Source organism: Oratosquilla oratoria, chromosome 18 (assembly GCF_046742065.1).
Source record: "Oratosquilla oratoria isolate Oo_2021 chromosome 18, ASM4674206v1, whole genome shotgun sequence".
Taxonomy (NCBI): Eukaryota; Metazoa; Arthropoda; class Malacostraca; order Stomatopoda; family Squillidae; genus Oratosquilla; species Oratosquilla oratoria.
In genome coordinates this window covers 65,834,089-65,854,419 of record NC_134794.1, presented here as the reverse complement: position 1 = coordinate 65,854,419, position 20,331 = coordinate 65,834,089, and the positions used below count along the sequence as shown (strand labels likewise).

At 39.9% G+C, this 20,331-nt stretch overlaps 3 protein-coding genes across 4 annotated transcripts in view; 1 reads left to right on the top strand and 2 right to left on the bottom strand.

Annotated features, from left to right (window-relative positions):
- The first annotated feature begins 766 nt into the window (after nucleotides 1-766).
- RpS7 (ribosomal protein S7) lies at nucleotides 767-12,124 on the top strand. The gene is made up of 5 exons (XM_076202345.1): nucleotides 767-855; nucleotides 5,898-6,071; nucleotides 7,613-7,794; nucleotides 9,772-9,922; nucleotides 12,020-12,124. Exons 2-5 carry the CDS (start codon nucleotides 5,898-5,900, stop codon nucleotides 12,095-12,097), a joined length of 585 nt encoding a protein of 194 aa, XP_076058460.1. The 5' UTR covers nucleotides 767-855; the 3' UTR covers nucleotides 12,098-12,124.
- A 3,461-nt stretch (nucleotides 12,125-15,585) lies between these two features.
- Nucleotides 15,586-16,460, bottom strand: Rpp21 (ribonuclease P protein subunit Rpp21). The gene has a single exon (XM_076202343.1). The coding sequence runs from the start codon at nucleotides 16,458-16,460 to the stop codon at nucleotides 15,726-15,728; it is 735 nt and encodes a 244-aa protein (XP_076058458.1). The 3' UTR covers nucleotides 15,586-15,725.
- LOC143035350 (tRNA pseudouridine synthase-like 1) overlaps nucleotides 16,329-20,331 on the bottom strand; it is a 29,447-nt gene continuing 25,444 nt past the window's right edge. For both annotated transcript variants that reach the window (XM_076202341.1, XM_076202342.1), the window contains exon 8: nucleotides 16,329-16,466. The gene's annotated coding sequence lies outside the window, so the exon portion shown is untranslated. The remainder of the gene's footprint in view (nucleotides 16,467-20,331) is intronic.

The following is a 20,331-nucleotide window of genomic DNA, read 5'->3' as shown; positions in this document are numbered from 1 at the left end:
TAGGAAATTGTTATTATTTAACCATATCACAAACAATTGGAATGGTCTACCGAAGTGCAATGGTAGTAAATGCTGACTCGGTTGCGAAGTTTGAGTCCAGTATTGATAGATTTTGGGGAAGGTCAAGAACAAAGGTTAAACTATAAAGCACAACTAACCACCACACGCAGCCAACAAATAAACCATGGTCAGGCTACCACACTGAAGCTACAATGAATTTTCTGTGAACATCTGTTTGGTTTTGATGCTATCTTTGTGACATAATGAACTGATTTAAGGTCAGAAAAAATAAACACGCCAATGTCTTTCTCCACATCCGAAGAATGAAGTTCCTTGTCATTTAATTCATAAACGAAATTTAGATTTTTTTTTGCCCTAGATGCATAGTTACACATTTATCTGCATTAAAATCTAACAACCCTTTTTACCCCATTCTTTGAGCTTGCCCAAACCACGTTGGATTAAGTCAACATCTTCATAGGAATTAATTTTATGATTTATTGCATCATACATATGCACATGCTTTATGGTTTACTTGTCTAGAATTTTATAATTTTCATAGCACCACATTTTTAGCAGTATTTTATACCTTTGGATGACTGCATGGATTGAATTATACACAAGTACCCATATAATACATTGCAATATATTTGCATAGCTACATATACTACATACTATTTATTATATGTTTGTTTTCATAGCCTTAATTGCTTTAAAATTGAACAAAGGGAGGAGATTCTGATACATAAGAAATGCGAGTTTAAGAATGGCGGTCAAGCGCAAGTTGTTTCTCAGTTGTTTTGCGTGGTCCAATTGCCTTCCTCTTTACCCCGTGTGGCTCACACAACAGGCAAGGTGTGTATAAGCCTTCGTAAATTAAGTGAAGTTTTAAAGAATATGTAGTGAAAGGATCAATATTGATTACCATAAAGTAGCTACACAGGTGGGGACAGTACGTTGGTGATAATATTGGTGTATTATGCGTAAACGGAGGCAGAAAACTATGAATTTGTTGACCACGTTGAGCGGTCTGTGAAGCCTGAAAGCGTAAATCAAAACGAGAATATTGAATGCTTAGTAATTTTAGGCGGGTGGATTACGGTAAGAGATATGAATGTTTATGATTTAATAGCAAGGATTAGAATATATTAGGTATCTGTGTAGTTTGCAATATGTTTACACTTACACTAGGATTAGTATTTCATGAAACCATCTAATTAAACTGATCCTGTCCAGTATTTTTTCAATTATTTATAGCTATTTTTTCATGCTTATTCACGTAGAGGTGACGTGAAGAATACTAGATCAAAGAAAATTGACAGGAGCAGAACGACAACTTGGGACGTTTAGGTCGAATCCTTGATTAATATTATGGTCATATTTTTATTTGTGGAATTCCTCCACTTCACTCCTAGTTTTCTGCTTAATAATTCGTATCTTCCAATTGAAATAGTTGGTTAACTTTTGGGTTGTGTTCCAGTAACACACACATTTTTGTTTATTTTTTTTACGAAATTGAAAGGTTGATTTGTCACATTTTATAAACATTGCAAACATATTTAACAAATGATAAAACTTGTTCAATAACTCCAAACCTAACCAGGTTAAATTCCACAATCACGCAAACTATATTTACCATGAAATTTATGTTTTCTAAAGCTTTAATGCATATCCAGTGCGCCGTATATAGGTACTGCAGCAGAAGTGCAAATTTTCATGGCTGAGGGTATGGTAGTGTTCTGAGCATGTGCCAAAGCAACATCTCTGCTTACGTTTCTGCCATATTCGTAGCTGATACACTTACACTTAGATGATCATAATAGTGAATACAGCATTGTGTCAATTGTGCCATATTCACTATTATAATCAGCCATAACCTAAGTTTAAACCTAACCTAACATCTAAACAAACCTAGCCAATCAAATATACACTGTACAGCATATAATAGTGTTCAAGTTCATAGATTTGAACTTCATTTTGCAACTTCAAACAAAATAAACTAGTTAACTAAATTCCAGTTGGAATGATTATCAGTTTCAGCTATTTTGAATTTTTAACATGAGGTGTATGCAGCTGTGGAAGTGGAACTCTAATTTTATCACATGCAGGAGTTTGCTGTACTGCTTACCAGTGAAAACGGCCCTGGGCAAGTCTAAACGGCCTCGCCTTCAGTGGCGAGGTTAAAACTGCCTCGCTCTATTATTAATTGCCGGGCCGTTGGTTGATAATTAGCTAATAACTGTTCTTGTTTTTATCCGGGCTCACCTTTGTGATTACCTATGTTGATCAGGTTATCCCAGACATCCCCAGGAGACTGGTGGTGGTACAGTAGGTACGACAGTGGACATTGCCTATATGATCACAACCAGCCGTGAACGGTTTTCAATTTTAGGGTTGCTTTTCAGAGTATGTAGTGTGCCCTTGCCTATATGACTGAACATGTTGATTGAATTGTTTTTCTGTTTAAATTTGACTATACTCTGTAACGCACTCAAAACAAACAAGAAGATATCTAATTTAATTTACAAAATTTATATTTAAATAAACAAGATATTTACATACAAAATATTTACATAACCATAATGTTCAGCATCCCAAAGAACCGAGAGTGAATACTACAAATTATTACAAATTTACAATAAACATGAGAAAATATTTTACCGGTAATTTTTATCTTGCTCTGCCACGAAGTAGGCCTATATATCCAATACTTTACACACACACACACTCACATACAGACTAGGTAAATACACACACACATACACAAAAGAAAAAAAAATGAAAACGTGATCCTTGTCGACAAGATGGATCACAATTGCAAAGCACATAATTAAATTCACAAAAAGCACTAAACTTCAGTGATTATTCACGGCGTTTGTTTGGGGCAACTAGGTGTGAGCATTTGCGACCAACAATATAGGAATCCCAAACTTGATTGACTTGTCCTTGCACTAGTCTATAATCCTTTCTTTGCCTATGTTGCAGTTTATTGTCTGACACTAATCTTATCTGAATATTGATCAACTGCGATTGTTCATGCTAAAGTTTAATAAGATAGAAGCACAAATTCCAACATCTGTCGTGATGATTCAGCGCACCGTGCCAACCCTCAATGTCGTTGTTGGTACAAATCGGCTGCTTAAAGATACTCCAAGTTTCAGGATTCCAGAGTAAACTTTCGATCCAGTTGATGTGAATATAATCCACCAATGTTGTCAGCAAGCTTGTAGATGCATGTGTTGCAGCTGTTGCTAGTCTCTTGAACATGGGCTGGATGTGTTCTTGAGGGAGATAGGGCAACGCAAGAAATCAGCGACAGAGTTTTTGCGTGTCCTCATCATTACGATATGCTGGAGCCAGACCTATTTCCTGTATTTTCTGCCAAAAGCACTGAGCCAAATAAAAGGAATCCTTGAATAGTAACTCCTTGAAACACTGCCTGCTTGAAGTCTATGACAATTTTTCTAACATTATTGTTGGGTGTTAGGTTTTTGATGACTTTCAGTACTATTCTTTAGTCTTTTTTCTGGCGCCATGATATCAAAACAAATAAAAGAGGTACTTGTTTGGTATCATCTCCACTTCGAATAAACGAATGCACACTGAACAGTTGCGTAAAAGGCTCCGTGACTACTTCGAATGTTCCTTCCATGTACCACATTTTCGATCGTCTGGGCAGGTCGAGCATCTTCAATTTATTCTACATATAATGCCGATAAGCATTAATAGATCTAAAAGGCTGTTACAGATGACTGATAAAATAATACAATAAAACGCATGTACAATGATGGCACTTCCAACACGTAGTATGGATAATATGTCATGCTAGGTTTAAACGAAACTAACAAAAAATTACATATTTTTAGTTTTTTTTTTATCAAACATGGCTGATCTCGCTGGCACACATGAACAATAATGCATGAGTTATTTTCCAGTTTATTTTATATTGCCCACCAATTAAAGCCAACTGTGGTATGCATAGCAATTGATAAATAGCAATCACTTTTCAAAGTGCCCCATACAGCACTGTATGGGGCAGAAACGTGGAACATAAGAGAAGAAGAGAGAAGGAGTTTGAATGTGTTTGAGATGAGGTGTCTGAGAAGTATGGTGGGGGTTACTAGGCTAGATAGAGTGAGAAATGAGGAAGTGAGGAGGAGAACAGGGGTGAAAAAGGATTTGGGAGATAGGGTTGATGAAAGAATATTAGGATGGTTTGGACACATGGAAAGAATGAGTGAAGAAAGACTAGTAAAAGAGGTATGGAAGGCAGATGTGGAGGGAGTGAACATGAGGGGACGTCCTAGGATGAGGTGGATGGATGGGGTGAAGGGGGCTTTGGGGAAGAGGGGAATGTCTGTTGAGGAAGGAAGGGAGAGGACGGAAGACAGAGGTGAGTGGAGAATGGTTGTATATGGATGATGTTGTGACTGCATGAGGAGGAATGGGCGGGGGGGTGGGGGGTGGGGTAGTATGTGTGAGTAATTTTTGACGCAGCCCGAAGGGATTTCTCCCCGTCCTCTCCTTATATGCAAAGGGGGACGGAGAGGGGGGGTCGCCGATTAAATGAAGCGGCCTTGCTGTGGATGTACTGTGTCTTGCGACACTGCTTCTGACCCAGGGCGGTGGGCAGGGTGCAGGGATGACCCGTCATCCAGGAGGTGCTCAGATGAGAGGAAGGGTGGTAGGGGTGTGGAGTGTATTTAGGGATGAAATGGGTGGGAGTGTTTTTATGCCTTTCCCTTTTTGGCTACCTCCCTTGGAAGGGGGAAAAAGCCTTGGTATATGTATGTATGTACTTTTCAAAGATGAGCAAGTCAATTAATGACCTGTTGAAGATGAGTGAATGTTTATTTACACCAATTAATGTGAACACTAATCACATGCCAAGTGATGAGTATCTCGCAAACCCATTATGTGACCCAATAAGTGAACTTTTAATCACTGCTAAAGGATGAAAACTCATCACGGGGCTATATAAATCCCCCAAAATCTCCCGGTGCATCATTAGTTCAAATACGTCATAAGCAAGTAAACATGAAACGGAAGTTATGAGTCAAGAGGAAGATCCCTGCATTGTTTGCTGCAAGCAAGTTGGGCCACATCAGCAAGCACTTCTGTGATGGCTGCAGCAGATGGCAACATAGAGTATGCAACACAGGCATTACCCAGGATGAATACAGGGAGGCAGTGGGGAGCAACAAGACCGTCAGTTGGAGATGTCAAGAATGTAGTTACCACCCCGCCATTGGCTTACTGCCTTCTCTTCCATTATCATCTCTCCATCTGCACCTTTTACATTTTCTTCCTTACTTGATTCGCCTCCTCTTCCTCTTAATTCTTTCCAAAACTTTTTATTACTTTCAAAATTTTCTGTCAAACTCTTACCCCATTTCACATCTCCTCTCCTCTTTGCCTCCTTTACCTTGTGCTTTACTTCTCTTCTCTTTTCTTTGTACCTCTCATATGACTCCCTTGTCCTATTTTGTAACCAATCTGTGAAAGCTCACTTCATCTCTTCTACAACCTTCTTTGTTTCCTCATCCCACCATTCACAACTTTCTTCTATTTCCTTCCATCCTTCTTGTTCCACACACCATCTTTGCACACTTTGTGACTCCCTCCTTGAACCATCCCCATTCCTTCTCATCTCTTAGTTTGTTCAAACCTCACATTATAAGTGCCAACTTTGCCTGACAATGGTTGATCAAAATACAGCAACCACGGAAGATACAGAGCAGCTCGTATGACCTTTCAAGTGAGCGGTGGTCTGAACTGGGGTGTTCTAAGGGCCTCAGGAAGAGTAAACTGGGGCTTGTAAATCCCATTTCCAATGGGAAAAAGTAGAACTTGGTTATGGAAGGAATATTTTTAATTAATGGAGGAATGTATTTCAGATGCCACTTTTCTGCAATGGAAAGATTACAAAAACGTCGGCGGAGCAGCCGGACGAGTTTGAGGTACGGATTGGAGAGACTCTCCTAGATCTGGAGATGAACTCTGAGTTGAAGGCACAACTTCGTGAACTCTCCATCACTGGTGCCAAAGAAATTGATGTTGGTGATAAGAAGGTGAGTTTTTTTAGATGAGCATGAAATAATTATTGACCTTTTGCATGTTTTCTCTTTGACATGTTGAAGGTCTTGTTGAGGTGAGCTTGCTGGCTGTTGTATGTTGGTAACTATGGATTTACCAATGAGATGTGGGACTGGGTATTGTGGTAAGTGGCAACCATAGCTAATTCAATTGGTTACATGTCATAGTTATTGGCCATTTATCAATTTACTGTAAACAGGCTAGAAAGGTGTAGTATCTCCAAATAGCCTCTGTCCATGTTGAGGATGTTGACGTACCAGACAACTAGGCATAGAAGTCACTTCTGGTTTTGGTCTGCACCAAAGATGTGTTGGCATTATATAGAAATGGAACTCTGTTGTGACTAGAGGAACCTCGGGATAGATTCATATATTAATTTGCATTGTAACCCAAAAAATGGTTGTGTATGGATGATGCTGTGATGCATGAGGGGGAGTAGGTGGGGGGTGGGGGACTACACAAGAGAAATAAATTGACGCAGCCTGGAGGGATTTCTCCCCGTCTTCTTTTCTGCATGAGGGGATGGAGAGGGTGGTTGTCGAATTAATGAAGCAGCCTTGCTGTGGATGTGCTGCGTCTTGCAACACTGCTTCTGACCCAGGACAATGCACAAGATGCAGGGATGATATGTCATCCGGTAGGTGTCAAGATAAGAGGGAGGGTAGAGGGGAGTGGAGTACGTAGGGGATGGAATGGGTGGGAGTGGTTTCTATGCCTTGTCTTTTGGTTACCTACTGTGTAAGGGGGTAAAAAAAGCCTTTGGTTGTATATAACTTAAAAAGCCATATTCACTACAATTATTCCCATGTCAGTACACTTCATCTTTTCTCCACATGTTTCCTTTATGGCACATTCTTTCTTCATTCACTGGTTCATGTATTCCAGTATTTAGATCCCAGTGCCACATCATTACATTGCTTCCAGTAGTTTGTGTGTGTGTGTGTGTGCTGCATCACATGATAGCCAGGCTGCACAAGAAAGTGTAGTGTGGAGTTGCAATGGTGCTAGATCATTACTAGTGCTAAGCATTAACCAGTGCTCAATGCTCTGATAGAAGCTTAACATCTAGAATAATTAATAATAAATTTTGGGATAATTTGTTTGTGTGTGTGAAGGGATAAGGGTTTGTTGCACAGGATTGGTAGTTGCAGTGATGCAAGTTGAAGAATAATGTTTAGAAATTTCACAAAAAATAATTAACAGAATTGAAGGTGGTTGTTCAGTTTGATTTTCACCTAATTAATAAACTAGTTTTGTTGCAACAAAAGTGACCCCCAGTCTGTGAGATATTGGTTAATTATATACTTATGGATTTTAATTAGAGCCGTGTGCACAGCTCAGTTTGACCACTTTACTGTTCATCACTCCCCTCTTCTCGGAAGGATTCACTACCTTTCTATATATAATACATGTGTATGTGTGATATATATATATATGTATATACACACACATTGGGATGGTTTGGACACCTGGAAATAGCAGACTGGAATTTATTGACAATATGTATATATTTCAGTGCATTGCCATCTTTGTTCCTGTACCACTGGTGAAGTCGTTCCAGCGTGTTCAGCAGCGCTTGGTTAGGGAACTTGAGAAGAAGTTCAGTGGTAAGCATGTGGTGGTGATTGCACAGAGACGAATTCTTGCAAAACCTACACGCAAGATGAAGAACCCCCCAAAGCAAAAGAGGCCCAGGAGGTAAATATTAATCTAAATTTTTTATCTTTTTGGCAAAGTAGTTGGCCCCTGTATGGTATTTACCTTATGTTGTTGTACAGTATTAGTTGCTCAGTTGCATGCAGGTACTGTTTCAGGGCACCCCTATGGACTAGAGCCATGCATTTTGTCTATGTAAGAGTAAGATCTACTGGAGCAGTAATGCAACTTTTGTTCTTTGACTATTTCTCTGTTAGGCTGTTCCCTCTTGAAACTGTCCTGTACCACTTCTTTGGCTGTAGTTTTCATTTTTTGCCTCTGTCTGTCTGCAGCGGCAGGGGGAGGAAAGAATTGTTTTCCATGAGTCTTAAAAGGTGTCAAAATGTGATGGAACTAGGGTAAAATGGAAGATAGATATTTTGGCATCAAGTGAAACTAAGTGGTAGGTTCTAAGGAGGGAGGGAGGGTGGAAGGGAGTGGAATATATGGGAAATGAAATGGGTGGGAGTATTTTCTATGCCTTTTTCTTTTTGGCTACCCCCTGTGTAAGGGGGAAAAGCCTTTGGTAAATGTATGTATGTAAGTGGTACATACATATACCAAAGGCTTTTCCCCCTTACACGGGGGGTAGCCAAAAAAAAAAAAGGCATAGTAAGTGGTAGGGATGATTTTTAAAGGAGTGATGTGATGGCAAGGATTAAGTGATGATAGGAAAGAGTGTGGTAACACGGAAGGAATTGTCTTCAAGGTTAACTTCTTATGTGGGTGTCGTGATGTGTGAGTGGGTATACAAGGATGTTGATGTCTTGATTATATTTATCTTGTAGTTGTAACCAGGTAACCCCCGAATTCTGTGAACTGGTATGATTATGTTTTGTGTGGTTAATATTACTCTGAGTAAAAGAGAACAAGTAGTATAGCTGTGACATTATATTTTATAATGCAAGTAGTATGATGCATTGAACATTAGACATATGTGGCGTGCAAGAATTTGACTGATATTGAAGAGGTTAATGCAGATGAGGGGGAAACTGGGATGTTAGATGCGGATTTTTGTAAGTGCAAGTGGGGTAGTGAGAATGAGTAAAGGTGTATTTTGGGATAGAGAGAGGAAAGGAGGGGAATGTTTGTGTAGTAGTGTTGGAGATCTCTGGGCTAGAGTAAGGGATGATGAACCATTACAAATTGATTTACAGGCATGGTGGGGGTGCATTTGGAAAGAATGTGTTTTGGGGTTGGTGCTAATGCAAGTTGCCACCAAATGAGTTGACGTTTTCCCCGCACTTTGAGCTACCCCACACGGGGAAGGCAATCTTGTATTTGCATTGGTTGAAGACTCGTGCACTCTCTCGTGTATGGCATCTTTGGTGGTTGCATCTAGGGCAGTTTGAATCCTGTTTATTGACCCTAGTGTGAATGTATTGTGTGGTACAGGTGGCAGGTTATAAATATTTGAGTATTTTTGATGATGCTTTAGAGATGTACCGAGAGGAGTTTGAGGTGTACAGGGTTCTGGTATAGAACAGTGTTCCGGTCATTTTTGTGTGTTCAACCAGAAAGATGTTGGTTTCCTTACCAGGCATCCAAATAGGATGGTTTCAATTCCAGATTCTGAAATGTTTATAGGTTCTGCTTATTTAGAACCACACTAGAAGTGTAGTTGAAATGCTTGAAGATGGTTATGTGTAAACTGTGTGTGTATTATAGCTTAATGATTTTAATGAAGTGGCCTTGCTGTAGATGTGCTGTGTCTTGCGACACTGCTTCTGACCCAGGGCAGTGGACAAGGTGCAGGGATGACCCGTCATCCAGGAGGTGCTAAGATGAGAGGGAGGGTGGAGGTGTGTGAAGTGTATTCAGGGATGGAATGGGTGGGAATGATTTTATGCCTTTTCCTTTTTGGCTACCTCCCTTGTAAGAGGGAAAAAGCCTTGGTGTATATATGTATGTATTTTAAAGTATTTGCAGGAGTACATAGTTTTATTAATTTTTAATTTATTTTTATCAATTGTTCTACAGCCGAACCCTTACAGCAGTTCATGATGCTATCCTGGAGGACTTAGTCTATCCTGCTGAAATTGTTGGAAAGCGCATTCGTGTCCGACTTGATGGATCAAGACTCATCAAAGTTCACTTGGACAAAGGACAGCAGACAAATATTGAACACAAGGTTTGTATATTGTGTACATTTATACTCAAGTTTTAGCATCTCGTTAATTCAGATTCCCATTTTTCATGCTGGTAGTCTCTAGGCATGGGGGAACATTTTCAACTCCATACCAAAAGGGTGTCTCTCATCAGTGGAGTGGTCAAACTAAAGCCACACCTATTAAAACTCATCCTATATTGCAGAGTAAGGATTATCACTGATCCTTCACAATATCTACTTAGGTGCTAAGATAAGAGGGAGGGTGGAGTGTATTCAGGGATGGAATGGGTGGGAATGATTTTATGCCTTTTCCTTTTTGGCTACCTCCCTTGTAAGGGGGAAAAAGCCTTGGTAAATGTAATGTAATTATTATTTGCACTTCCCTAACCCTGCCTCTCTTGGTCTTCTCAAGTTCATTCCATCTATTTATTCATTTAATTGTTTTCATGAGCCCTCTTGGTCCACATGACCACCATCATAGCATTCTTTGTTCAGTCCTACCTGCTAAATCTTTCTACCCCTGCTCTTTGCCTCGCCTCCAGATTTTTTTGCTGGATCTGCCCTTGGAACACCAAGGCTCTAACTCTTAAATCCCAGCTGTGGTCATATAACTGCATTCAGCCCTAGATACCTGTTTCTCAAAACACTTCATTACACCCGAACACTCCAGATCTAATAGTGAAAATCAATAGGAGACTAAGCCTAAAATCTATTGCAAGCACAGGTTTTACACTAAAGTAGGAAACTAATTACTGTCTACAAACAATTCATAAGAAGCACAAGTCAGCACATTCACAGCCTTGTTCTCTTCAATTGACACATTGACACTTGAAATTTACAAAATAGAATAGAGAACAGCAACAGGACATATAACATCACCCCAGTGGAGTGCCAGCTTGTGGAAACTGAAATCCTCACCATAAGATATCATTTGAAGGTGATGGGTCCACAGTTCTATGATGGAATCCACTAACCCCGTTGCCAATTTCACGAAATCGCACAAAGAAGGCTTGCCAAATGTAACAAGATAACCATACTCATTCTATACTAGAGTCCTACCCTACTTGCTCATCACGCTGGTCTTGGGGTTGTGTATTGGAGTTGTGATTGACAGGTATTACCCCCACCCAATGAGACCTTATATATGCCTGATCTATGGGTAATGCTCTGGCCTTAAACAAACATACAAACGCACGCAAAAACTTGCCCACAAGAGTAGTTTTGCAGTGCAGCTATGCTGAAATTGTGTATGTTCCATGCCACCTGTACCATACATAGTGTCCATGCAAAAATACAGTCCTTCACTGATCACAAAAGAAGCTCTTCAAGACTGACCAAACTCCAAACTTGAGCATAATCCCCTTCTAGAGAAGTAGGAACTACATTAGCATGCTTGGATTTGGGACACCATTCAGCCATACAATATTAACCTCTTCAATATGAATTGATATTTTTTAGCAAGGTTTGGCTGATGTATGATGATTCGATGATGCATCACAATACACGCAATATAAGATGTACCAAGGTTTTTTTTTTTTCTTCCCTTACAAGGGAGGTAGCTAAAGTCAAAGGCATAATTCATGGCATTCCTCATGGGGATATGACTATGCAGCCAAACTGTCAAGGGCATCAACAACAAGTGTTAGGTAATACTTAATACTACAAGGACATTTCAACTGACCCTCCACAAACCCTCTTGGACCATAGTTCAGGTACATCATTCATCTTTAGATACCATTTACTATTATCTCTGTATGCCATAGTTCCATATATGTCCCATCTACTCCCATTTCCTCCCCTGACAAGGGAACAACAGCATGAATAATTAAATATTCCTGTGAATGGAGGTATGACATGGGTAATAGCTGTATGCTGCAGATCCACAGAATACAATGTGTTAAGTCATGTCAAATAGGGCTTTAGGAATATAGCAGATCAGTTATGTAATGGGAGCTGTGAATAAACGAGATGCTACTGTAGCTTTTGGTTTTATATGATGAAAATCTTTACAGTGATATAAATGATCCATTTTATCCTCTAAGAAGAACTGAATATAGTTGATAAAATTTTAAAATTTAGGTAAATCTGCCCTTATTTACTTGGTACAATTATTTTCAGGTTGATACCTTTGGTGCTGTCTACAAGAAGTTGACAGGAAAAGAAGTTAGCTTTGAATTCCGGGATCCTTACTTGTAACTGATTTGAGTAAAGACTAAGAAAGATGATATTGTTTTCATTGGTAAAGACCTCTCATTCTAGAGCAAACGAAGTGCTGCATGGGGAGTATCTTCCCATGTATATAGTGCACAAAGTTCTCAGTTAAATGGGGATGGTTTCCTGTTGGAAGTTAAGATCTTGTTCCTTCAGGAATATCTACATTCAAGGAGTATAGTGCATGTGTCAAAGCCACTGCATTAACCTACATGAGATCTTTTTAAAAATTGTATGACCTTTGGCCAAGGCAAAAAGAGGAACTTTGTTTTTGGGCTCTTGTGTCTTTCAAATTACTCCTTACAGAGATTATCTCCCATAAGTATCTTGTGAATCCAGTGTCTACCTTCTGTGTAACCCTTTACCTCCTGCCGCATGGTCGGGCTGATCGCGTATAAATTGGGTCCTCACTGGTGACCTGTCAGTGAGGAGGATGGTGGAAAAAAGAGAGCCATTAAAAAGGGCAGTGACATCTTGAGTTGATAGCCATCCAATACCACTATGGGTTGCTAACTAGTATGTTTGCTACATGGCATCCATGGAGAACCTAGAGACTTGAGGAATGTTCTAGTGTTATGGTTCCACTGAGGTTTCCCCTGGAAGTAACAGCACTGACCAAGTATTTGGTCTATATCACTTAGATTTGTGAGTACTCCACCACACTGCCAGTCTCCCAGCAACATTTGATTTGTGCCTGCCACTGTGACAGAGCACTTGGTTTATACCACGTTTCTGGCCTCCCAGCAACTTTTTAGTTGTGCCTGGCACTTTGCCTGAGTTCTTGGTCTATATCACTTAGCAGTCATAGTGCTCCACCATGTTGCAGCCCTCCCAGCAACTTTGGAGTTTTGCCTCCCACTATGACCAAGCACTCAGTTTACATCACTTAGCATAGTTGTGAGTGCTCCACCATGTCAGCCTCTCAGGAATTTTTGAGTTGTGCCTGCCAAATTGGCCAAGTTTTCAGTCTATATCACTTAGCATAATCTTGCCCATGTGGGCAGTGGTGCACACAGAATGCTGGTCCACGGTTTGTGGGGCGGGCAGGCTGGATCGCCCCAGCCATGTACTGTAGCAAAGGATCTCTCGGATGGGTTAAGTGATGTAGAACTAGTGCTGGTCCACAGTGGTGGGGCGGGCCAGCCATATCGCTTGATGCTGGTTGCCCCAGCTGCTGACTGTGGCTGAGATTTTCCCGGTGGGATAAGTGGTGGAGTGGGGCAGTCCAGTCATATCGCATGATGTGCATCATCCCAGTTGCAGACTGGCAGAGCATCTACTGGATGGGCTAAGTGATGCATACCGAGTGCTTTATCTACAGTGGTGGGATGGGCCCACCATATCACTTGATGTCCGTTGTCACTGCTGCAATGTTGCGGAGGATCTGGATGGCTTAATTGATGTAGACAGTGTTGATCCATGATGATGGGGCGGGCAGGCTGTATCACTATGCTCTTCACCCTGGCTGCACACCATGGTGGAGCATGTCCTGGATGATCCAAGTGATGTAGAATGTGTCCTGGTCCATGCTGGCAGTGTGAGTTGGCCATATTGCCTGATGTGCATCGGACTGGCCAGACTGTGAGGGAGCCTCTCCTGGATGGTGTAAGTGATGTAGACCGAGTGCTGGTCCAAGTTGGGCGGGCGGGCCAGCCATATCGCTCAATGTCTGTCACCCACACTGCAGATCGTGATGGAGTATCTCCTGGATGGCCTAAGTGATGACGTATACAGATTGCTGATCCATACTAGTGGTGCAAGCAGATGATATCACTATGTTGGTCATCCCGGCCGTGAACCGTGGCTGAACACCTCCCAATGATGTTAAGTGATATAGACCGGGAGGCTGGTAACATGGTAGAGGAGCTGTAGCAAGGTTTGCTACATGTAGGGGGATTTAGCAGGTGATGTAAAATCTTGGTTGGACTTATTTGATTTATTGGCAGGTACTTGATGTACTTCCAGCTTTGGGGAAAGATCTCTGCCTGGTGAGGTAAGGGACAGAGTTTCCTGTCTCTCTCCTAAGGTCCTGATCTAAGCTCCCTCTCTATGGCAAGTGCAGTCGTCGATATAAAATGGGAAAATGCCTAGGTAAGCACATTTGGTGTAGTCACATAGGAAAAGTTTTTGTGGTAGAATATACATTATACAAGTGTAAGTTGCATTGCATGGGGTTTAGTTATATTAGTGGATGTGGCTAGTTTATGCCATACAGTATATATTGAAGTTACGATAAAGTAGTTCAGGTAGGCATAAGAAAGGGGTCAATAAATTGTCTGGTGACTAGGTATTTCCCTGTTGGGTGATGACACAATGGTATCATGTTGTTACACATTAGCATTCCTTGAGTCATATGTTTTAAGAATGGGAAATGCGAGGTTAGCAAGATTAGAGGTCTTGTGAAAGACGAGTACCATCTTGCATGCATGTGGATGGCGTGTGACCTAATATTTTGTTAGTAATGGTTACAAGAGTGAAACGAAGCTGACCCAACCCCCTCTCTCCTAAATGAGCCACATTTGGCCAGATTTTGGCACATTAAACTAAGGTTGGGTCATGGAGGCTCTTTACAGTCCAACTATATGGTGTATCGGATTTGATTTAGAAATGAGGTTGGCAAAAGAACCCAGGACCTGACATCTACAACTCTGGGATCTTCTGTATACTGTGTAGGGAGAGGGTATCCCTTGGTGAAAGGCAGGGTGCCACCCACCTTGCCCGACCCACATGGTGCCCATGCATTAACATAGGACAAGTAGGAGGGGAATGTCTGTTGAGGAGGGAAGAAGAGAGAAGATAGGGGTGAATGGAGAATGGTTGTGTATGGATGATGCTGTGATGTATGGAAGGGAGTAGGTGGGGGATGGGGGCTGAGGGAGTGTGTGTGAATGATATTTTGATGCAGCCCGAAGGATTTCTCCCTGTCTTCTCTTTTTCTGCATGAGGGGATGGAGATGGGGTGTCACCAATTAGGTGAGGCAGCCTTAGTGTGGATGTGCTGTGCCTTGCATTGTTTCTGACCCAGGGCAGTGGGCAAGATGCACTGATAACCAGTCATCCAGGAGAAGCCAAGAAAAGAGGGAGGTGAATAGCAGTGGTATATGTGGGGATGAAAGGGATGGGAGTGTATTTATGCCTTTGACTTTGACTACCTCCCTTGGTATATGTATGCACTTTCAAATTTTCAGAAATGCAGTGTCTTGCTGCAATGCTTCTGGCCCAGGGCAGTGGCAAGATGAAAGGATGACTTGTCATCCAGGAAGATCCAAGATATGAGGAAGGAAGGGAGGGGTGGGGATGAAATAAGTGGGAACGGAATTATGCCTTTTGACTTGGTTAGCTCCCTTGCAAGGGAGAAAAAGCCCTTGGTTTATGTATGTATTTTCAAATTTTGTGTAGTTTCCTATTTAGATATGATATAAAAATACAAAATTGATTGCATAGCTTTTTTATTCAGTAGTCAAGAACCTTGTAATTGAAGAAATTGCTAAGCAAACAAAGTGCAAATATCTACAATGCATCACTACAATATTTACAAAAAGAAAACGGCTTTTTCAAATTATATCCCAAAAAGTATTGGTGAAAAGATGTCTAGGATATCATGTTTGTTCTTCTATTCTACTTTAGCCTCATTACATAAAGTCCACAACCTATATTTAGAATCATTCACAAATCTTTTAATTGTTCTGCAATTATGACATGTAATAACAAGATGCTTTTGCCTCTTCTTTCTAAACCGTACAGTTGCATTAATACCATATATAAGTACCACACCGCATCCTTTACACAAGCTTCTTTTAAGTAAGGGATCCATGCGAATGAGACATTTCCTACCAATGCTCATAGCCAGACTACCAGCATTTCGAGCCATTTTCCTCTCCTTCTGACACAACCAATGTGACACCTGAAGTAAGTAATTCATACGCTGATGATTTTCACCTATCCCTCCCATTTTCTGTTTCTTACCTTTGGCCTGCTGGTTCTGTGGGTTTCTCTGGATCTCGCCCTGTTTATTCACCACCTGTTTACATTGTTGATTTTCTTTTTCCTGATTACCAGACTGTTGGTTTTGTCTTTGTTCCTCTCCCTCTGGGTTATTCTGGTTTTGGGTTTTTACTTGCTGGTTACATTTATTCTCTCCTTTCATTTGTTGAAACTTTTCACCTCCTCCTCCTCCTCCGAGGTGACAATGTTCTTTAATGTACTCCTGTCTCAGTATCTTGTCATCTGGAAGGCCTTGTAAGTGTGCAAGTTGTGTGTCTTCCTTTCTTTTGTGTAGCAGACTATGTGATTGTTCACCGTGACTCCCACCTGGCCCCAATGATGCAGTTGGGTACATTCCATCCATTATGCTCTGAAATGTACCATATAACTTCTAGTCTTATCAAACTTTCCTTATATTAGGTAAAATACCCAGAGGCCAAAATTTTTTTTTACTTACTGAAGTGTAATACCTCCACATACAGTATAAAATTTTCTATTTAAAATAAACTACTGCCATAAATCACAGTATTTTGGCACTTGTGTTCTATCACGACAGGGTACTCATATATCACATACCACATGAGGTGGCTACCCCCTGTGTAAGGGGGAAAAAGCCTTGGTATATGTATGTACATTAGGCAATGCATTCTATCACACAAGAAACGTATCTTATAAAATGAATAAAAGTATTAGGCTGGGTTCACAGGAGCCATATTTTGTGGTCAGTGGAGAAAAAAAAAGAGTCAAATATAGAACACAACACACACCTACAGGTATATCAGTCCATTCACATGATCAATAAAAAAAAGTTGCAAGTTGTGGTGGGCAGAGCCCTTTTTCTGACCACACCACTATTACAAGCAATGGAAACCGTTATTTCACATGGCAATGAACACATGAGCCACTATTGACTGTCAGCACCCTGCCTCCAACTGTCTGTCACAGCATCAAGTCCTCCTTTCTTTGAGTGGGAAGAAAGGCTTTTAAAAGAGTTATTTGACTGTGAAATATTGATCGCAGGGGTGGAGGAGAGACCAGCACTTTACAATTTGAATTTGAAGGAATCCACAGACAAGAATATTAACCTCTTCAATACGAATCAATTTCTTGTGTGCAGCATCACTGATGTACAATGATGCATCACAATAATCACATTATAAAATATAAAGTCACTACTGATTTACTCATTATCTTTCAATCTGAGTAATAATAAACACAGAAAACAAGATCAAGCCAGTTCACAGAATTCAGGGGTCAATCAGCTACAACTACAAAATAAATATAATCGGAACGCCAATGCCAGCATCCTTGCAGATGCCTATGTAGGTGTTATCATATGGAAGAGGTTAAAGAAAAATGATGGAAAGAAAGAAAGAAATGAAAAAAGAGGAAGAAAAAAAGAGAGAGAGAGAAAGGTAGGAAGTTACAATATACTTTATTGAAAGAAAAACAATGTTCACTAATAATTCTGATGTTACACTTGCCTGCTGATCTGTGTGTTGGTCTCTGTATGTGTTCATGTGTATTTACCTAGTTGTATCTTACAGGAAGGGGAGTTATGCTCATGGTGTCCCACCTTTGTATCTTGCAGTGTCTAGTTTGCTCTTAAATTTGTGTATGCTTTTTGCACACACTATTGTTTTGTCCAGTTTGTTCCAAATGTCAACCACTCTGTGTGGAAAACTGTTTTTCTTCAGATCTCTTCTATAACTATCCTTTTTGAGTTTCTTTGTGTCCTCTTGTCCCAATTTAGTAAGTCTTCTCTATCAAGTATTTCCATGCCTTTCATGATTCCATAGATGGTCAGTTGGTCACCTCTCTTCTTTGTTCCAAAGTCAGTAATTTCAATTTAGCCAATCCCTCTTCAGTCCCTCTTAAAAGTGCTGGGGCCATTTTCTTGGTTGCTCTCTATATTTTTTAAATTTCCTTTATATTATTTTTGGTACTGAGTGACCATAATGCAGCAGCATACTCTAGTCTAGGCCTTATTAATGTGGCTAATATGTTTCTAATAATTTCTTCATCCAAATAGGTAAATGGCACTTTTATTGATCTTATTAAGTTATAGGATTCTCCAACAATTTTGTTTGTTTATCAGAGGACATGTCATTTGAGATAATTACTCCTGCTTGTTCTCTTTCCAAGAGCCCATTTTTGGGGGGCACACAACTCACCACAAACTTTCTACTTTTCATGTCTTTATCTTCAACTTTTATCATGATCATTTCTAAATTGTTTTTACCCTCAATAACCTTTGTCACATTCAAGTTTTTCTTGGCCAAGAACATGATTCCTCCTCCCTGTTTCTCGTTTCTGTTTTTAATGCAATAACTGTATAACTCATGTCCAACACCATTTATTAGGTAGTATTGGTCCCCTTAATTTCATCTCCACAATTCCCATTATGTCTGGTTTTTCATCTGACAGATAATCATTTAGTTCATTCAATCCTGAGATTAATCCATCAATGTTAGTATAGGCCACTTTTAATTTTTTTTATTCTCTATCTTGTTTTCTGTTTTTGTTTTGCCCACTCTGATGTACCATTTTCTCAGCCTGTCTATGACCCTCCAATAGAACTCTTTTGTTTTCAGTCCCAGTTCTCTTTGTGTTTTTTCCTTAGCTTCACCTTTTAGTATTTTCTCTTTTTCTATTTCCTCAACACTCATTTCTCTTTTTATCCATATCTTGTTGTAGTGTTCGCTCCTTGTCTACTTAATATGTCTTTCCTGAGTGGTTTCTATGCCTTTTTCTTTTTGGCTACTCCCCGTGTAAGGGGGGAAAAGCCTTTGGTATATATATGGTATATGTATGTCTTTCCTTAGAATATTGTCCCATTCTATACACTTCTATATCTTTCTCTACTTCCAGGTCACCATCTTGTATTTCTTTTAGAATTGATATTGCTGTTTCTTTTTCTGCTTTTTCTCTCATGTACCTCACCAGACCATGTTTTTCCCTTAGTCCATATACCACAATACATTTTTTTTATCCATTGTGTCTCTAACCCAATTTGCCTTTTAATTACTTGCATGATTGTATCTTCGCATTTTCCTGCATCTGTTGTTGTATTATTTCTTTAAAGGCAATTTCTTCATTTTCTGTTTTCATTCCATTTCTTAATCTTTTGCATACTTTCCCCACCTAAGTTTTCTTCAAGTCTTTCAGTCATTTCTTGTATTTTGTTATTTACTTCTTTTTTTAAGTTCTCACTATTGGTAGTATTATTAATTTTCATTTTTTCATTTTCACATTTAACTTCAAATTATATAATTTTTTATTACCTTGAGTTCATTTCTCAGTTCAGAGTTTGATTTCTTCAGATCGGATATCTCGTTGTTAGCTTGGGTTAAATATTCCATAAATTCTATAATCTCCTTTCTTGGTTCAATGAATTAATTTTCTCACCATTTTCTATTATTATTCATTTACCTTTCGACTTAGCAAAACCGGAAAAGGAGTCTTAATTATACAGTCTAATTCTTGCTGGCATTTCATTTCTTCTGTTAACATTAGACTTTGGCATGGCACCCCTAGATGGCTCTGCTTTCAAGTCAACGTTCGGCTCAATATCATAGTTTTTATTTTCCTGCATTTTCTCTTATCAAATCAATCTAATACTGCAGAGAAATAATTTTGGGTAACCACAATTGTTCCCTCTCCCATTCAATACAAACCAGGCCTCCTGTTTTCCTTGTACTATTAAGAATTTTTGTCTTCTTCGGTAGCCTTCGGAGCTCAAGTGAGAAGATAATGACAGTTTGGAAGCTCGTGTGTGTGTGTGTGTTGTGTTTACATAGTATATATTCCCTTACAACAATTTTCAGACTCATGAAATTCACTTACTCTGTTAGGTATCTATATTTTTGTTGTACTGCCATGAAACAAACTCCTTGAGGACTCGTAAAGTATGAGGCAAAAAGATCTCTTACAGCTTTCACTTTCATATTACATCTAGTGCCATCATGACCAATGCTCAGCATGGTACATTCATACAGTGTGTACTCAAAGTTCACACTCTCATGTCTGAGAACAAAATTGGCATCACAAAATTCAGGTTTTACAGCCAGAGATCCATAATGACACTGATCTCATTTGTGGCTGCCACCCTGGGTTGTGTACATGGTGCTCTTATTTGCCATTTTTCATGGCAACCATTTAGGCTGCTACTTTTTGTGGCAGGCCCTGACCACTGGCAACCAGCCTTACACTAAATAAAGAAATAGCAAAGGACA